At 39.6% G+C, this 20,000-nt stretch overlaps 1 protein-coding gene across 5 annotated transcripts in view; it reads left to right on the top strand.

Annotated features, from left to right (window-relative positions):
* The window catches only part of LOC138057392 (tetratricopeptide repeat protein 28-like), a 75,673-nt gene extending 56,798 nt beyond the window's left edge, over positions 1–18,875 (top strand). For 4 of the 5 annotated variants that reach the window (XM_068903418.1, XM_068903419.1, XM_068903417.1 and 1 more), the window contains 3 exons: positions 4,201–4,287; positions 12,259–16,621; positions 17,087–18,875. In XM_068903418.1, coding sequence (XP_068759519.1) covers positions 12,327–16,621; position 17,087 — 4,296 coding nt within the window. In that variant the 5' untranslated portion in view covers positions 4,201–4,287; positions 12,259–12,326 and the 3' untranslated portion in view covers positions 17,088–18,875. Of the gene's footprint in view, positions 1–3,674; positions 3,769–4,200; positions 4,288–12,258; positions 16,622–17,086 lie in introns of those variants that run through there. The other variant, XM_068903421.1, reaches the window with a different exon arrangement.
* The last annotated feature ends 1,125 nt before the right edge of the window (positions 18,876–20,000 follow it).

The raw sequence follows: 20,000 nt of genomic DNA, 5'->3' as shown, positions 1-20,000 counted from the left end.
TGTCAACATTAAAATTCATGTAAACAAACTTCGAACTAGCTTACCAACACAATGTCGGTAAATACAAATCAACGTTTCACTTAAACGGCGATCAACTTTTCATTTTACGTCGCTAATACCAAGTTTTTAGGTCAACTTTACATTTTTATGTCGTCAATACCAAGTTCGTAAGTTAAGACTTCATACTCATATACAACGAGTTCTGATATATAATCAAAATGTTCAACAGCGCGTTTGAACCTACGACTTTAACATAGACTACGATAATCTGTAACGCAATGTCGGACTTTGTCAGATCAAGTTCAACATTGTAGCGCCATGTTCGTCGTTACGTCTCAAAGTCTTACCGCGAGCCCAAATCCGCCGATAATTATGGGATGTCAAAAATTGACGTCATTGAAGAAAAAGCCTCGCTCACGTGCGAACAAGATGGCGGATTTAGGAAGTGCACTAGAAATGGTGAATGATTTAGTTGCAGGACTGGATAGACTAACGGATGCATCGGATATTGGAGTGGTAGTCTTGAGGTTTGATTTTTTACATAGAATGTTGGTTAGCCTGGACGTCGATCAGGACGTGTTAAAAAGGGTTGACAGGCCTACACGACTCCCTTGTACGTGGTCTGGTTTCTGTTGCCTTTGTCATAATTTTGCTCTCTTGAGTACATATTTGAATGGACGCCTCTTTTAGGCGGTTCCTGTTGGATTCATTTAGCAATGGTTTTTGCCCTATGACGCTTTACATTTGAATCCCTATACTGCTGTGTGAAACGTTTTCTTCCAAGAAAATAGTTGGTTTCGAAAATAATGTTTTTAGTTTCTTGATGTTAATTTTCTCAGCAGTAATGTGAATCTCACGCTTTTGCACCAATTGAATTCTAGGCTCGACCGATATGTTTATCGGCGGTAGAAGCGAGTGATCTTCAGGTTTTAAAGGTTTGACCCGGGCCCGCGTTCATTTTGTTTTTGAACGCCTGTTACGTTGTGCCCTGTATCAGTGAGATAGCTGGCTTTTTATAGGCTTTTTTTATAGGCTTTTTTTTTTTTCAGCTAAAAGTTTCAACGTGTAACAGCGCCTTTGAAAGAATGTCGGCTCTAAAAATAAACAAAAAAGCGCGCAAAAAGATTTTGCCGTTTATTACAGAATATGGCTCATCATGCAGTGCCTAACCTCAAATAGATTTAAACAGCAACTGGCATCTTATACAAAACCAACCCTTCAGTGCTGTGAAATCTTTAAAAGCCCTCCCTTTATTTCGTATAGAAAAGGGAGATGTTTGAAAGGTGTACTCGTCAGTGCAAAACTCTGAGGGTCTTTCAGGGTGCTTTCCATTAAGCCAAAATTTCCGGAAATTTGGGGCTGAAGTCAAATGGAAAGGTCCGTTTCGGTTCGGTCCGACCGGAATATTTGGTACCTCCTCTTGAGGTGGTCCTCGTTGGCCGCTCGGTCCGGTGCGACCGAAACGTGCCGTTCCATTTACAAACTTCGCGTTTCCAGTCCCACTTCACTGTGCTGTAACCGAACTTTCGGGCGAAACGTAAACGAAACGCTTCGGTCCGGTTGGAAATTGACTTTTGATGAAAAGTGTCGTTCCATTTTTCGTGGGAAAAATGTCAGGTCTCCGACCCGTTGGTCAGGCATAACGGAAAGCACCCTCAATTTCCTATCTTGACTAATAGGAGTGGTGTTTGGCCACGTCATGCGAAGTGACCCGTGATGACTGACGTTTTATGACACCGGAAGTGTTTACAGACGGAAGTAAGTTCTGTTGCTAACCGGTTTCATCCGAATTTATTTTAGGAATTAAAGGACTTGCACGTAAATGTATTTGTGTGATGTATTAAAACAATCATTTCTAAACTACGTAACGTGGCCCTATTTAAGTCAACCAGTGGGTGAACAATTCATTCGTTTGTTCCGCCGGGCTCGACCCCACGAACTACCGCAAGACATTCTGGTGCGAATTTATCAACAGAAGCTAAACGGGCTCTGAACCTCTCGCTTTTAATAAAGAATCACTCAGTGACGTCATGTTAAAATGATTTATTTGGGAATAGACCAATTTCGATATGTTAAAATTCAGTACTAAACAAACCGCATCATCTCGAAGCTCTGGGGAATAAACTCGCACAATTCCTTCTACTTATTCCTCAGAGCCTTGAGATGATGCCTTTTGTTCAGGAATGAATTTAACTATACCGAAATTGTTCTATTGAAATCTATATTACGCAATAGACCTTTTGCAGCTTAGTGATCACGGCGAAAAACGCCAGATAGCTTATGGGTAAATAAAAACTAGAAAGCATCCATTTATTTAATTATCATCACAATCTCTGCCATGATTATTAACACAAAGTTAACACAAATTACAGTGTTGCTCACAATGTTGCCCGTTCTTAAGACAATGTCTTCATGCTCAATATAACAACAGTATTCATCTTCAAATCTGCCTTCCCCTATCAAGTTTTGGTTGAACAGCCCCAAAAGAGAAGCAGCGTCTTACAGCCCCTGATCGACTCCTGGTAAGGAAAGAGGAAAAGGGGGGGGGGGGTGGGGTGGAGGGGCTAGTTTACGGTCTAGTAATAGACCGATTCAGTAAACTCAATGTTGTACCCCATTGTGCTTTGGAAATAAAATGTTCTGTTCCAAGTATTCCATATTAGTTAAATGTGAATGCTACATTATCATGCAACTGCAACACACAAAGAACCTTAACTCCGAGAGATCTGAATTGGGTACAACACTGAGTTAGCCGAATCGGTCTATTTAGCAGAACACTGAAATCCATCCGAAAATCTATTATAATAACAAGCAGGTTTTTTCTTCACATTCTTCACATTGTCAACCTCTTTTTGGATGGACTTTCCAAAATGATACCCTGCAATACCACTAATTCGCACGACAACCTGTTAAGAAACCGACTTAATCTGTTTTCAGTGAGTAGCGAAGAAATCCCTTTCAAAGAGATGGCGCGTGGCATTGGAACAGCAACTTTGTTTACGCAATCCCTCAGTAAATAATTTTGCATAGTCAGATCGATTGATAAATACATCTCTTAAATACTCCGATGTAAGATCATTTAAGGTTTTAAAGACCATAACGGCTTTCTGCATTTGTCACTGCGTAGCCAACTTTCTCAACTCAAGGATATAGTGCTGAGTAAGAAACAGCACGAGACTACGTAAAAGTCTGATTGACAATAGAAAATTGGTTTTCGTCTCTGGTCAAAGCGATCTTCTAATGGCAAATGGGGTGCTTCGTTTTCGACTTTCGAGTTGTGATGAGTGCATGGTTTTCGGGTTTGGATTCGGTGTCGTTTTCGACTCAGGGTGGATAGTTCGCTTTCGACCTTTTGGGTGCCCCGTGCTATGTTTTTCGTTTTCGAGTGCTTCCTTTTCAATACTTCTCCTGCCCTAAAGCTCTAAGAGCAGAGTAAGCAAGCATGCTGATTTAGTTATATGTGCACGTTTACCGGCAGTAAGGCTCATATCTAAATCAGCAGGTATTCTTAAAGCCGTAGACTTCTTCATTTATCTTTACGGGGCGTAATTTCATTTTCCGTTTATTTATAATAATGCAGGAGTCAAAACAACGCGATATCACACAGCTAATAATAGAACGATTTCCGCTATATATTCAAAACTGCAACTGAACCAATCACTTTCCGCGCCTTCGCCAAGTAATCATGATTCTTCCAAACTGCTGTCTTCTCGTCCTGCTGTAATATCTGTATTGTTTTAACGCAGTCTTTTAAATTATTTGCAAAAGGTAAGTTAAGTGCTCCATAGGTTATAGAACAGTTTAGGAACAATCAATTCTATCCTAACATCGCTACTTTGAAACAATGCATTTATGGTCAGATTTTTACTCGAGATCAGGTTGTCCCAAAAGATGCTCTTCTGTTTGCTAAGCTTATCAAAGAAAGTCGTGTCACTATATCTTAGAACTCGATTTAAAGATTAAAACCCTTACGTTTTGCTTTTGACACCACAGCTGGTTTTAGTTTTCCTTGAAGTTTAATTCATGCTATATATATATCTTTTTGATTAGTTTGACACTGTGACAAAGGAACGGAAACCAACTGTATGTTTCTAGTACATTGAGGCAAAGAAAGTAGTTCATGAGGCACTGATCATTCCAAGGAAAAAGGTGTGATTCCCTTCGTTACTCGCGTGTTTCTCTTTTTCCTTTTTTAATCAGACTGCAGATTTCGTTGCTTGGTCACGCTGTAAGTGCTATGCTGCAAATGCTGTGTCTTTCTGAGTGACTCAGGAATCGCCGAAAAAGGTGAGTAATGTTCAAGTTTAAATACAGTAACTATTATTTTTTAAGCCTGGGTATTGAGACTAGTTCTCTGTGTTTGACTACAGTTCGCCAACGGCTGTGATTAGAAAACAATATCCTTATATCCAGTAGGCTTTACAAAACAACCGCAACGCCTGCTTGAATTGAACAAATGTTTCAGGCGCGCAACAGTTGATTGTATCTATTGCATCAGTTATTATTGATCGACGTGAGCTTAAATAAGTCCTGCTCCGAGGATGGTCAACTACAGTTTTTATGATAATGGCCGACACTTAATTTACTTTTAAGTTTTCCTATTTGGCAATTTTGCCACACCAGTCAAGTGTTATGATCCAAAGGCAGAGAGCTCCTAACTCATCATCGTGTTTGATTCATGAGTTTTTCCCGAGTTTGATAGGCCTTAGAGGCGTCCAATAAGCCATCTAATTGAGCTTTAGATTGAAAAACCCGATTTTTTTAGATGTATAAATTTATTTATTATCGTCACAACCGTTATGCTGGAATTACACGAAATAGGTGTCTTTCATATTTAGTCTCTAACGCGCTCTACAAACGACTCAATTATCTCAGACTTTCTTGATTTTTACTTACTCGAAACTCCACCATGCATAACTATTTAATTGTCGCTATTCTTTTCTCGTGACAGTTCTCAGTCCCGCCTTATCAATACCACTCATGTATTTGGTAGCAAAATCTTTCTTCTTTTCTTCAACTACCTTAAGTCATGTGTAGGTAGTTGCGATGTATGACTATCCACTAAGGGACGATTTAAGGGACAAATACCATTATAACATGAATAAGTTGAGTCCATATCATACCTGCGTCGACAGTGTATTCGGAATGTTCAGATATTCAGATTTAAAAGTGGTTTTCGGTGATTTTTTGGGGGAAGTTTGCAGTCTGTAACAGACCTCAATGCCTCCGCCCCTTTCCCATCAAAAAGACTTGGAACATAAAGTATTATGTTCTTACCCCAACGCAATGCAATTCCTTTCTACCTGTGGTGGACTTACGATGTTTTGGCACTGTTTGTAACATCAAAGCTCAAATAGCTCATGAACAAATTATCTAGCTTGCTCACTGAACCACTGATCCTTGGCGTGCATTTATAACTTGTTGTGAACACCCAGTCAATTACGATCAAATAATATGAACGGAACATTCTTTGCTGAATTTGTCATTGTGCTGGATTTTTAGTGATAAGTGACGTTTAGACCTCTCTAATTAAATGAAACGCGTTTTGTCGTATAGCGATTGGTGCGTCAAATGCAAAACAAAAGGGCATGAATGCATAGAGATTCAAGAAGCAAATTTTCAGAAGGAACGTTTGAAGCTCTTGTTCTTTCCAAAGCGTTAGTTCACTATTGTGACAGCATTTCAGCTCACTCGGATTTCATGCGCCATTGTGAATTTTGCAACTGCTGAAGTCGATAGGAATTATTTGATTTTATTTGTTTAATGGTTAAGCAAGTGAAGGAGTGGTTGACTTGTTAAAAAAAGGAGGGGGTAATTCGGAGTTATTGTTAAGCTGTAAAACGCGGACTGAGTATAAAATGCGGATTGAAGGCTGCGGACTAGGCAGGCACTCCATCGCTTTGTTGCCATAGCAACTTCCGTATTGCACTCTGAAACCTTTTTCGCAATCTAACGTATTTATGCTTTCGTCATTAACAAAAAAAAAAACACCCAATATTCTGTTTAGTAAATAATAAGTACGTACTTATGTATAAAGTGTGAGATCCAGATGGTGTCTCTCGGGGGACCACCTCTTTGGGTCGCCGGGCTTCTGGCAATCGGCATACAAAAGTAAAAAAGTTATGTAAAATAATATGACCATTCGAAAAGTCGATAATAGATTTTTTTTACAGTTATGTGCTTAGTTACCTGGCCTTTAAATGAATGTGAGGTTGGAGTTGACCTTGTCATGATACAGACCTGCCTGCGGGAAGCGCGCTAGAAAATCTATCCGTGCGGGAAATTTAGGTTATAACGTTACGTCCGTCCGCCCGTAAAGACTGTCGGGGTGGAGGACTAAATTTTTACAGTTTTTGGTGCATGAGGCGGTTTATGTTGATGTCCATAATCTTGTTGATAAATTATTCCTTATATCTTTCTAACAGATGTGTATATGTTTTTCCATTTTTAATATTTATTATTTTATGTTGTATATATCTTAATTATAAGTCTACACCGCCAAGATTAGCTATGCTATTTGCGGTGTACAGTTATATTTATATTTGTATGTGTGTGTTAATAAACAGTTTTTTTGTGTGAAATGGGTGTCCAGTTGTGAGCTGCTTTGTTTGACTGTGAAATTGCATTTACTACACTTTAGCAGACCTCTCAACCTCAAAACACCGAAAATCTGGAGACTGATGCCAAGAAATCTGGAGATTTCAGTAAAAATCTGGAGATTGATCGACCGGCAGACAAAACCAAGTAAACACAGGTTCTTAATAAGAGAAAGTGTTTTTTCCTGCTTATAATTTTTCTTAAACATGTGTGGACCTTAACAACACAGGAATAAACTTTATTTTCACAGCTTCAATACTCACAGCTTAAGTCCAGCCAGTGTGTGAGCACTGAGCTGAACTCATTGCTCAGGCCCCAGTTGTTCGAAGGGTGGATAGCGCTATCCACTGAATAAATCACTATCCACTGGATAACTCAATTGCTTTTGCTAGTGTTTATCCGCTGGATAGTGACTTATCCGGTGGATAGCGTTATCCACCTTTTGAACAACCGAGGCATTATACGCAGTAGCTGCCTTTTAAGGTAATTCCCTTGAAATTGTTCTGCTATCAAACTGTTTTGGAAACTTGGCATAATTAACATTCATGATATAAACATTAAAAAAATGCAATAAAAAATGGGCACACCATGCTTGTTTACTCGTCAGCAGGCTCTTGAAATGGCCAGGGTATTTTTACTGGTTGTGCGTTAAAAATTCGAATCACCTTCATACAGAATTAAGTCTTGGTTACTTCAAAGACACAATATTTTATTTTGAAAATAAAGCTTCTTTTATTCACATAAGTAGTATTGCTTCATTTACACCATTTTTGATTGCCTGGTTGTGGGAATAGTGCACTTTTTGGGGCAGTTCCGTGGTTAGCTTGAAGTCCTCGCCTTGGCCAAAATACGCCCAGTACGGAACTGTTTTCCAGAAAAATCCGTGTTCTACTATCAAACGTTTTTTCTTCTTCAAATATGTTCTTTATTAGACTGTTCTTAGCAAATACCTGAAAGAAAAATCGGCGGTCACCATGCTCGTTTGAGAGAAAAGGAGCAGCTATTTTGCTATCGGGCTTAGTTTGAGGGAAATCTCTTACGTTTTGTACACGCACGTGCTCATGTGCGCGCGCGAATGACGCGAAAATCGTGCGCAGTAGGGATGCGCAATGCAATACTAAGGAATTACCTTGAGAACTATCCAATAGTTCATCAGGTTCATCAGCAATTTCCACCATTTTGAAAACATGATCAAAATGCGAGAGACTGGCTATGATGTCCTAATTTCGAACAGGTGTTCTATATATGGTCATGGACGACAGTCTGTCATGGATTGTGTTTCAAGCGAACAGACGGATGAAGAACTGAACAGCTTTGTTTGTTAAGTTTAACTATAAATTTGCAAAAAATTGACGCAAGAAACTCACCTAAGCAAGCCAAAAATGAAATGCTAAAAAAAAAATTTATTCTTTCAGCTTGCGCCTCTATTTATCGTGGATTTGTCTGTCTCGTCGTGAGACCGTGAGATTGAACTAAAAACCGTGAGTCTCACGACAAAATCGTGAGACTTGAGAGGTCTGCTTTGGGTTGACTTTTTGATTAGTAAAGATTTTTGGTGTGGTTCTGAACTGAAGAGAGAGGGATTAAAGGTTGACAGTCAAATGGAAAATGTTGTGAAAGAGATTACTGTGCGTGTAATTTCAGTTTTAGTTGTGGATTAAAATTGTTAGTTATTGTTTGCAAGGCTTGTTTGTTTACTGCTGTCAGCTCAGAGGTGTTTTATCTGTTTGATCACTGTAAACTTTACACACTAATGACGGTTAATTTTGTACTTTATGCAGGAGCATAATTATTGCCATAAACACTGTATTACTTTCTGCGGTCAGAAACGGGATCCGCTTTCAGGCTTGGCAAAAACTATATATTGTGTTAAACGGGAACTCCGGGGTAAATTGAAGGTATTATGTATGTTTGACCTCAGGTTTATGTCTCAGTTTTTGATGACACCATTCCCATATCGTTTCATTTAAATTAAATATTGCCCTTGAAAGACGACCGAAAATGCAAATAGAAATCCGCCATCTTGAAAATTGCCCGCGTGTTCAGAAAGCGGTCAGCGCATCATCGTGCATAGTTCTGTGCAATATTTTGTATCGGCGAAGAAGGAGCTTTTGCCTTTATATCATCGTTAAAAGTGGCCGATTCTGGGACGTATTCTAATAAAATCGATGAGAAACATGCCTGCGAAAGTTTTCCAATTCGGCCGTACCAGTTTGAACCGCGTGTGAGCTCTGATGAAGCGGATAGCAACCCTGAAGACGTAGGCAACAAAATGCATGGCAAACGATGAAGAAAAAATGTAATACTGCGAAATTCAGACTGGTATGTTGTACGAGTTATCCGTTAATTGTAATTCTATAACAGACTAAGTGACAAATAAACTCAACACCGTTAAATAAATAAATTGTTATATTGGTCTTTCTGTTTCTTCCTTGTTGCCTTTATAAATCGATTGAAGGCTACTCGATCTATTGCGCAGCTTCATTGCGGCTTTATTCACTCTTTCAAAAACAGCAAAACATTATAACGCAATCCTTGATAATAAACTTTACGTCTTAAGTTTAACGCAATGTTTTAAGGGAATACGCGTGAAGGCAACATTATTTGCTTCTGCTGCCACCAACGCTTACGTTCTCTGTGCATATTTAAATGCTATCCAGGCTAATAGTAGAAAGTCACGAAGAATACAGAGCAATTGCAATGTTAGCTTTTGGTAACGTAGGCGTACATGCAGCAATTGTCAGATTATGGGAAGAGCGGAGGCATGCATATGCTGCCAAGCGCTATTTGTAGGCAGTCTGCAGTCTGCAGTCTGCAATCTGCAGTCTTCAGTCTGCAAATGTCAGACACCGGAAGAAGAGTGGGCCCTTGAAGGCTTCCGTTGTGCAGATGAATGAGAAAACAGGTTTTAAACATGTCCATCAATTTAATAAACAAAGAAAAATACAAGTTAGTATCTTTCATGGAAATTATCAGTTAACAACTGGAAACAAGTACTTCAGTTGTGTGTCATAAAAAAACACTTTCTCTAAAAAACTGAAGATTGATGCATGATGCAAGCCGGCAGATGCTTGAGAAGGTGCTTCCTGTAAAAAGGATGACTGCTGCCAATAATATGATTCCCAGGGGCTTCCCTTTAATAACTGGTTGGGATTCCCACAGTTCTGTATGCCCATTATGGCAGGTTAGGACAACTGATAGCATGCTCCCAGTCGTTTTCCTTTTTTGGTCAATGATCACGTCCCCACATTTTGGACACTTTTTCAGTAAATTGTTCAAACAGAAATCAAACACAAGAATTGTTTTTTCACTGTCTGGAGAGCCATCTTCAAATTCACGTTCAGATGACACTATCTCATCATTGGATAACTATTTTTTATCATCTGGTAATAGCCAATGGGGATCTAAATCTTGATCATCATTAATATCCTCACCATTATCATGTATATCCATTTTATCATCGACAAGGACGTCTTGCATTGGCGGTAAGAGGATTGTATCAAACTTGTTAAAATGTCATAGGTTGGAAAAATTGCTGTGGGTGTATCAATGGGATTTAGGGGTGCTGCTATGGCATAATTGAGGTCATGTAGAATCTTACATTTGACAGCATGTGGATTTTGTGGGATATCATCCTCTATAGAAGTAGAGGAGGACAAGTCAATATTTGTAGTACCACATACACCATTATCATTGCCTTTAGTGTTGCACATCTCAGTTTGAACCTCCACACCTTTTAGGGTAATGGGATCAAAACAACATTAAATTTCCACATCATGCATTTCTCGAATTGTAGTAGGCATTTCCAAATTAATGCAGATTGGAGGTTCATTAGTCACTGTATGTGTTATCTGAAGATACATTTCCCTCGATGTCTGCAGCAAGTAGTTCTAAAAGAGCCTAAAAATTAAAATGCGAATATACAAGATAATTCTTTCCACTTTACTACAACTTGAGTGCCTTGAATTTGCCTAAGTTCATTTTGTCATTTCTTCCTGTTTTTTTGAGTGACAAACTTGAAAAACAAACACCGGAAATTACTGATTATAGGCCATTTGTAAGGTCTGCTAACTCTCTACTATTTTTCCAAGTAAACCCAGCATAATATATTTTAAAGCTGGGCGGATGTACACTGAAACTTGTCACGATGAAACCATTGTTTATACATCGGGTAGCGCGATCCCCTCAGTTTCAAAGCGTGTCCAAACATCGACATGTAAGTGGGCAAATTTATTTGATGCATAGCAAAAGAGAAACTAACTGACAAGCACTAACTTCTCGATGCCTTCCTCGCTGAAGGCGAGTTCGCTTAATAACCGCGCCTTCAAGTTTCGCTACGGGGCCGTAGCTAAACAAGGATGGAATTGCATCATCCTTCTAGTCCCTCCTAGATTTTTCCTCAGTTGATTTTGCTTGGAGATCTATCTCGAAACAGCTTGGCATGAAATGATCGCTGCAGACGTAGCTGTTTTCAAGTGGTGGCATTAACTTGTGTCTCATTCTGTCGAGCCATGCCTTCGCGTGATCGTCTTGTGCGCTCCTGTGGTAAGTCACCATGTACGTGTGTTCCCGTTTTTCAAAGTCAGTCGAAGATACAGATACAACGACAGGAATTATAATTTAAGCAAAGTTGAAGAAAGAATAAGCGGATTTTATAAAACCCCGTGGAAAATTGAGGATTCTACGTCACCACGAGCTGCTGATCACTGACCGCGGCTCAAATTTTCTCCAAAATGGCGGATTTCTATTACAGAGGTCAAACATACAAAATAACTTCAATTTTACCCCGAAGTTCCCCTTTAAAGGGAACCTCCACTCTTACTAAAGAATAAGTTTAAACCGAATGAAATTACGTTTACAAACAAATTTGTTCGAATTTTGTTTTTAAAACATTATTTATATCAAGAAAAGTGAATTTGAAAATCGCTTATTTTCACTTTCGAATTTCGTGGGCGCCGCCATCTTAAATAATTGTGAAGTGTTACGGTTGCCCTATTGTTTTGACACCAAGAGTTTTTGTCTAATAACAATAGGGAAATAATTATTCAAGATGGCGGCGCCCGCGAAAATTGAAAACAAAAATAGGCGATTCTAAAACTTATTTGTTTCGGATACAACACTTTCTTTGAAAATACTTTAGACGGACTTGACTGTAACCGTTATTTCCTGTGATTTAAAGTTATTTTTTTGTTGAAGTGGAGGTTTCTTTTAATGATGTTCTCATGCTAATAAGTTAGAAGCAGCGCGGTTTCTATCAAAACAGGGTCAACTCTACCCTCACTTTCATTGACAAGCCAGGTAACTATACTAAGTACACAACTGTAAAATGGTCTACTCCGCTACTTTTAATTTCAAAACAAACGGCTTTTGATACTCACTGAAATTTTTGCATGGCTAATACCCGAACGAAGCGAACATAACTTGGCAAGGATGAAAATTTAAAAATACGCATGGAAAAATTCTACAGTGGTTCTCAAACTTAAAAAAGTAGGACTGAGTGGTAAGATGCGTAATGAACAACTATGGACAATTTTCAGTACCATCGATTACACCATTACGAGAGAATGACTTGGTAACACAGAATGCATTATATTCGATAATCTTTTATTACTGTAAAAAGCAGATTAAACATCAAGCGTCTTTGCCTTTCTTTCCTTCCAGCTTCATCCTTGATTTGACATTGGACCATCTCATCGAAAAAGTTTTAATTGTCATTTAGTTATTGAAGGATGGTAGATAGAAAGTTAGAAGCTGTAGAGCAGCGAATGCTAGAGCTTGCCATTGCGATAAGTGTAGAAGACAGGTATCGTGAAGGAAGCGCTCATTTTCATCTAGGCGATACTTACCTCAACCTACCTAATTATCAACAGGCCAAAAAACATTTTGCACAAGCGTTACGTATTTTCCAAGAAACAGGCTGCAGGGGTGAGGAGGGCTCAGCCTATGGAAATCTGGGAGTTGCCTATCGAAATCTAGGTAATTTTAAACAAGCCATTGAGTACTTAGAAAAACATCTTAGTATTGCTAAAGAAGTAGGGGATAGGGTTGGAGAGGGATCAGCCACTGGAAATCTGGGAATTGCTTATGGCAATCTAGGTAATTTTAAACAAGCCATTAAGTACTACGAAAAACATCTTAGTATTGCAAGAAAAATAGGGGATAGGGCTGGGGAGGGATCAGCTACAGGAAATATGGGAATTGCCTATGGCAATCTAGGTAATTTTAAACAAGCCATTGAGTATTACGAAAAACATCTTAGTATTGCTAAAGAAGTAGGGAATAGGGCTGTGGAGGGATCAGCCTATGGAAAGCTGGGAAATGCCTATCTTAGTCTAGGTAATTTTAAACAAGCCATTGAGTATCACGAAGAACATCTTAGCATTGCTAAAGAAGTAGGGGATAGGGCTGGGGAGGGATCAGCCTATGGAAATCTGGGAGTTGCCTATAGCAGTCTAGGTAATTTCAAACAAGCCATTCAGTACGTCGAAAAACATCTTTGCATTGCTAAAGAAGTAGGGGATAGGGTTGGGGAGGGATCAGCCTATGGAAATCTGGGAGTTGCCTATCGAAATCTAGGTAATTTTAAACAAGCCATTGAGTATCACGAAGAACATCTTAGTATTGCTAAAGAAATAGAGAATAGGGCTGTGGAGGGATCAGCCTATGGAAATCTGGGAGTAGCCTATCAAAATCTAGGTAATTTTAAACAAGCCATTGAGTACTTCGAAAAACATCTTAGTATTGCTAAAGAAATAGGGGATAGGGCTGGAGAGGGATCAGCTTATGGAAATCTGGGAATTGCCTATGACAATCTAGGTAATTTCAAACAAGCCATTCAGTACATTGAAAAACACCTTAGCATTGCTAAAGAAGTAGGGGATAGGGCTAGGGAGGGATCAGCCTATGGAAATCTGGGAAATGCCTATATAAGTCTCGGTAATTTTAAACAAGCCATTGAGTACTCCGAAAAACATCTTAGTATTGCTAAAGAAGTCGGTAATAGGGCTGGGGAGGGATCAGCCTATGGAAATCTGGGAATTGCCTATCGCCATCTAGGTAATTTTAAACAAGCCATTGAATACATCGAAAAACATCTTAGCATTGCGAAAGAAGTAGGGGATAGGGCTGGGGAGGGATCAGCCTATGGAAATCTGGGAGTTGCCTATAGCAGTCTAGGTAATTTTAAACAAGCCATTGAGTACTCCGAAAAACATCTTAGTACCGCAAAAGAAGTAGGGGATAAGGGTGGGGAGGGATCAGCCTATGGAAATCTGGGATCTGCATATTTTAGCCTAGGTAATTTTAAACTAGCCACTGAGTACTTCGAAAAAGATCTTAGTATTGCTAAAGAAATAGGGGACAGGGCTGGAGAGGGATCAACTTATGGAAATTTGGGAAGTGCCTATCACAATCTAGGTAATTTCAAACAAGCCATTCAGTACATCCAAAAACATCTTAGCATTGCTAAAGAAGTAGGGGATAGGGCTGGGGAGGGATCAGCCAATGGAAATCTGGGAAATGCCTATCTTAGTCTGGGTAACTTTAAACAAGCCATTGAATACTATGAAAAACATCTTAGTATTGCTAAGGAAGTAGGGGATAGGGATGGAGAGGGATTCGCCTATGGAAATCTGGGAAATGCCTATCCCAAGATAGGTGATTTTAAAAAAGCCATGGAGTACTGCGAAAAAAATCTTAGTATTGCTAAAGAAGTAGGGAATAGGGCTGTCGAGGGATCATCCTATGGAAAGCTGGGAAATGCCTATTTTAGGCTAGGTAATTTTAAACAAGCCATTGAGTACTACGAAAAAGGTCTTCGTATTGCTAGAGAAGTAGGGGATAGGGCTGGGGAGGGATCAGGCTATGGAAATCTGGGAAATGCCTATCTTAGACTAGGTACTGTTAAAAAAGCCATTGAGTACTACAAAAAACATCTTAGTATTGCTAAAGAAGTAGGGGATAGGGCTGAGGAGGGATCGGGCTATGGAAATCTCGGAAGTGCCTATTTTCGACTAGGTAATATTAAACAAGCCATTGAGTACTACGAAAAACGCCTTAGTATTGCTAAAGAAGTAGGGGATCGGGCTGGGGAGGGATTAGCCTGTAGAAATCTGGGAAGTGCCTATATTAGGCTAGGTAATTTTAAACCAGGCATTGAGTACTGCGAAAAATATCTTAATATTTCTAAAGAAGTAGGGGATAAGGCTGGTGAGGGATCAGCCTATGGAAATCTAGGAGTTGTCCATGGCTGTCTAGGTAATCTTAAACAAGCCATTAAGTACTACGAAAAACATCTTAATATTTCTAAAGAAGTAGGGGATAGAGCCGACGAGGGATCAGCCTATGGAAATCTTGGAAATGCCTATCTTAATCTAGGTAATTTTACACAAGCCACTGAGTACTACGAAAAACATCTTAGTATTGCTAAAGAAGTAGGGGATAGGGTTGGGGAGGTATCAGCTTATGGTAATCTGGGAAATGCATATCTTAAACTGGGTCATTTTAAGGAGGCCATGGAGTACCACGAACACAGTCTTAGTATTGTCAAAGAAATTGGAGACTGTCTAGAAGAGGGAATCGCGTGGTATAGGCTAGGCCATGATCATGAATTGTCGGGTTCCTTGAGTAATGCACTTAGTTGTTATCGTTTAAGTATAAAATTTTTTGATGAGACAAGGCATAGTCTGAGGTCAGAAGATGAATGGAAAATAAGTTTTCGTGATTCTCATTGCGCGTCCTACACTGCTCTGTGGAGGACACTCTTGAATAATGGAGAGATTGAAGAAGCTTTGTATGCTGCTGAGAAAGGTCGAGCGCAGGCTTTGATGGATATTTTGAAAGAACAATACGGCATTGACTCTCAGTCATTCTTTGCACTTGCTCCGAAGCAAACTCTATCAGCTGCATTAGAACTTTTACCTTCACAAGCCGTTTTTGTGGCACTTGACAAGGACAAGATCACATTATGGGTGCTAAGAAAAGATAGCAAGATCAGCTTTCGACAAAACGAAATCGCGAACGGAAGTGCTGACTTGTTGATGGGAACTATTTTGAAAGGGATCGGCGTGGGGGATGGTGTCAGATGCGAGAATCGTTCTTTGGATCCCCTACGCAGTGACCTGTCCTGCAGAAGAAAATCTATCAGTGAGAAAACAGTTCTATCATCTTCATCCACCGTTAACTCTTTACAACCGTTGTATGATGTCTTACTCGCGCCAATTGCAGACTTGCTCCAGGGAGATGAGTTAATCGTCGTTCCCGATGGACCATTTTGCTTGGCTCCATATTCTGCATTGAGTGAATCTATCAGGATCCGCACCGTTCCTTCGTTGACCGCTTTCAATGTGATCGTTGGTGCACCTGAAGACTTCCACAGTAAGACTGGAGCACTGCTTGTAGGTGATCCGTGGTTGAAGGAAGTTACTAACAAGAAAGGAGAGCCCATTTTGGAACAGCTTCCTTTCGCAAAACAAGAAGTAGAAATGATTGGAGAACTTCTGCGGACAACACCATTGACTGGAAAAAGTGCCACAAAAGCTGAAGTGCTGAAAAGTATGAAGTCAGTTGCTTTAGTTCACATTGCAGCACATGGATGCCCTAAAACGGGAGAAATTGCTTTAGCCCCAAATACCGAACGGAAATCGCCAGTTCCCAAAGAGGAAGACTTCATTTTGAAAATGTCGGATGTTCAGACAATTTCTCTTCGAGCAAGACTGGTTGTGCTGAGCTGTTGTCACAGTGGCCGGGGCGAAGTGAAATCTGAGGGAGTGGTGGGAATTGCGAGGGCTTTCCTGTGTGCTGGAGCTCGGTCTGTTTTGGTGTCACTCTGGGCAATTGATGACGAGGTAACGATGCTGTTCATGAGGCGCTTCTACCAGCACCTACTAGATGGGAAAAGCGCAAGTGCAGCTCTTCAACAAGTAATGAAATCTTTTCGAGAGTCAAAGCAGTATTGTGCCGTAAAGCACTGGGCGCCATTTGTACTGGTTGGCGATGATGTCATGCTGGAATTTCCGAAAAAATGGTAGGTGAAGTTCGAGTTTAACTCAGAAAACAAGAGTACTTTCAAAGTGGAAAACTGACGATAGGAATCAAACAGGCCTAAGACGTCATGATAACGAGATGCTAGCTTCGTAGTGTAAACAATTCAAAGTTTCCTCTAACACGCTTTTGTCAATAATGTAATTTCCACGTGCCTATCACGCATGTACACAGAAGCATAAAGGATACATTTCACATTGGTGGACAAACTGTTTTCGTTCAGCCTTTTGTGGCTTTTTGTTAACTGGTGAAGATGGATCATTTATCACCTCATGATGATGTCTCTTTTTGTGTTTCCGTTCTTCCATAGATCTCTGAACGTCCTCTTTTGTGAGGAATTCTAAGACAGCATCGTCCTGCACGTAGCCGTTGGCATCGGCGCATTTTGTGTGCTCGAAAGAACCAGCTAGCTATATTTAGAGCTGTTTCTATTTTTTTCCTCTTCCAGAATCGATGTCGAAGATGCAAGAAGACTACCGCAGTGATTGCTGAACTTTCTAAAAAATGTAGAACGGGTTAACAATCATGGTTATGCCAGTAGAACAAGCTCGAAAGGTTTAGTAGAAGTTTACTGCGTTAACAAAACCAACAGACTGAGATTATTGTAAGTGAAATATAATTATGACAGAAAAGCTTAGATCCTTAGTAAAGTGCTAGTTTTACCCATTATTTCGATACAACGCTTCTCATATACTTAAAACAGCAGCGTTGCTCCAATGGCGATCAAAATCATAGTTGAGTAGCTAAAAATCATGCTTGATTTATTTCTTTGAAACTGTTTTCGTTGTAGGAGTGTAAGCCAGTGTCGAAAGAAAAGATAAACAACACTTCTGCTGATGACCCTTAACATCAGGCTTCTACCATGATAAAGAAAAAGAAACATTTGCAAGATTTAATGATCACAAAATAGAAAGGAAACAACGAGTGAATTTTTTTCCTATTGTTCTCCTGCATAAAAAATGATTGAAACCATCAGCAACAAAGAAGACGTTTTTCTTTTCTTAATAAATTTCTTTCTTTATGGGGCTTACTCCCTCGAGTTATCGGTGGTGTTTTTAAGCGAAGTGAAAGAATGTGTTTGCATTCCGCCGAAAGTAGTTCAATTCGTGGAATAATCATTGGGGAACCAAAAAATCCGCTGCAAAGTTTGAAAAAAATTATCCGCCACATATTCATAGCCACCTTCACAATAAGAAAATTTTAAGGTGGCGCTGAATCCACTGCGGAATTTTTTTTTACATATTTGCAGAGATTTTTATCTTAGCTTGCTAACCACTCTTCGGCAATAAAATATAGTGGTCACCGAGTTCGTTTCTGAGATATAAGCATTTGAAGACAAAATATAAGAAATTTTCAAGATGACTTTTGTGTGGCCATGGCAAGCTATTACTTCAGATCATTAAGTGCATCTTATTAAGAAATGATTGGTGTTTCATTTGGTGCCGTAATATTCGCTGTTACGCCGCAACAGTTGGGTAGGGTCAATCCTTCCAAATAGTACAGTTGGTTGAAAGTGTTGGTTTGAGCCCCCTCAAAGAAAGAGAGGCTACTGGTAGCCTATAATGTGGCCTTTAATTTAGAATATTTTCGTTGCAAGGACCAAACTGATGAGATTTGAATATCCGAGTTATGTAACGCAACCGAATGTTAACGTTACGTTTTAAACAGGAAGTCAACCTAATTTAATAGAAGTCTCTGTTGCATTTTGCGTTTTTTCGTGCAACTTCTCTTGACACGCCATAGCGAGATAAGTTGCAAGTTTCACCCCGTTTACAACTGCCAACAACAAGGTGAAACAAATTGAAGAACTCTTCGCGGAAAGTAGAATCCATTGTCACTTTACGTATTGGTTTGCGCAAATTAGCAACGAAGTTTTCAAGTACTGCTTTCTGTGAAATCTGTCCTTCAACTTGTGATGCAACGGCTCGCGTCATCAGCCGATGAAAATGTTCCTTTAACCTCGTGAGATAATCGAAAGCCAGGCAAATTGCAAAAAACGTTGCCCAGTGTACCAACTGTCAACCGAATAGCTTTGCAATGTGGACGAAAATTGCTGAGTGTAACAGAGCCTTAATGGGTCAAGTAAGTAAGGAAACCATCTAACGTTGGATAAGACAGTCACCTCCATTTGCTTATCACATAAAACACTTGGCAAAGCGATATAAAAACACGAGGCATTAAGCACCCTGTAAACGAACAGTTTTAAAATCGCGGATTATTAAAATGTAATAACATTTGAAGTGTATATCTACAGTTTGTAGTTTTGGGCACCGATTTTAAAAGGGTTTCCTTTCAAGGGTGTTTCCTTTTCGATAGCTTCGGTGTTGATACTATCCAAAAAAGACGACAACGGTGTGCTTTCAAAGGCCAGCTTTTGCATGGTTTTCAATTGCTGCTACGTCCATGAAAACAGGGATTTCTTTTCGTCCTGGTGTAAACATAAAAACAAACAGTTTTAAGTTGAGCCACAAACAAAGTCTGGAAAAGTTAAGTTGTCAAAATGAAGCCGAATATGCTACAACAAAAGAGGATTTGTTTGGGGTGCCAATATGACTGTCATTTTATTTTTTGCTACAAATCGTTTATACGTTGTCGAATTGTGAGTTTGGGTTGCCTGTGAAACAAATTACACACTCCGTGTTAAAACCATACGCAACTAGATCAAAACAAAAGATCAAACCCTTTACTGAAGAACTCTTCCCTTGAATAATGAAGCAAAAATTGACAACAAGCTTTCTTTTAATAATTCTTGACTAACTAGAATTAGTCAACTTTCCAATTGTTTTTTACCTAAGTGTGCAGAGTTGAGTGCTTGAAATAAATATAAATAGCCAGACAACAGACTTCCGACTTTAATAAACACAGATCCACTCAGGGTGTTCGATTCCCTCTCTGACTTTGTTAAACTCATATCCAACCAGAAAAAGTTACCACAGAATTTGCCATTTGGTTTCAATGCTGTACAAAACATCACAGTTAGTAAAATATTAGAAATCCAGCTCACTTTGATATCCGACGGCTCGACGGGCGAAAGGTGCAATTGTTTAAATGCGAAGTCCATTATTCGTCGCTTTTAAGGTTCCAGGTATTCACTTTCACGGCTTGTGTTGTTTATCGGATTGACTTTCCATCCTTGAGCTCCGCATAGCTTTATTTTGTATAAAGATCCAGTAAAACGTGATTCGCGTTACATCGGGTTCGCCGCCATTCCAGGTTAATTAATTGTTCTACTGTGTCTAGCGGATAAAATCTACTCCCCTCTACTACCCCCTGAAACCTTCTAAAGATATGCACAGAATGCTCCAGAAACGAAGGCAATACTTTCTAGGGCAGTGACAGGATTCCGTGCTGGCAGAGATCTC

Source organism: Montipora capricornis, chromosome 7 (genome assembly GCF_036669925.1).
Source record: "Montipora capricornis isolate CH-2021 chromosome 7, ASM3666992v2, whole genome shotgun sequence".
Lineage (NCBI taxonomy): Eukaryota > Metazoa > Cnidaria > Anthozoa > Scleractinia > Acroporidae > Montipora > Montipora capricornis.
The sequence above is the reverse complement of the archived record's forward strand: the minus strand, read 5'-3'. Positions and strand labels throughout refer to the sequence as shown.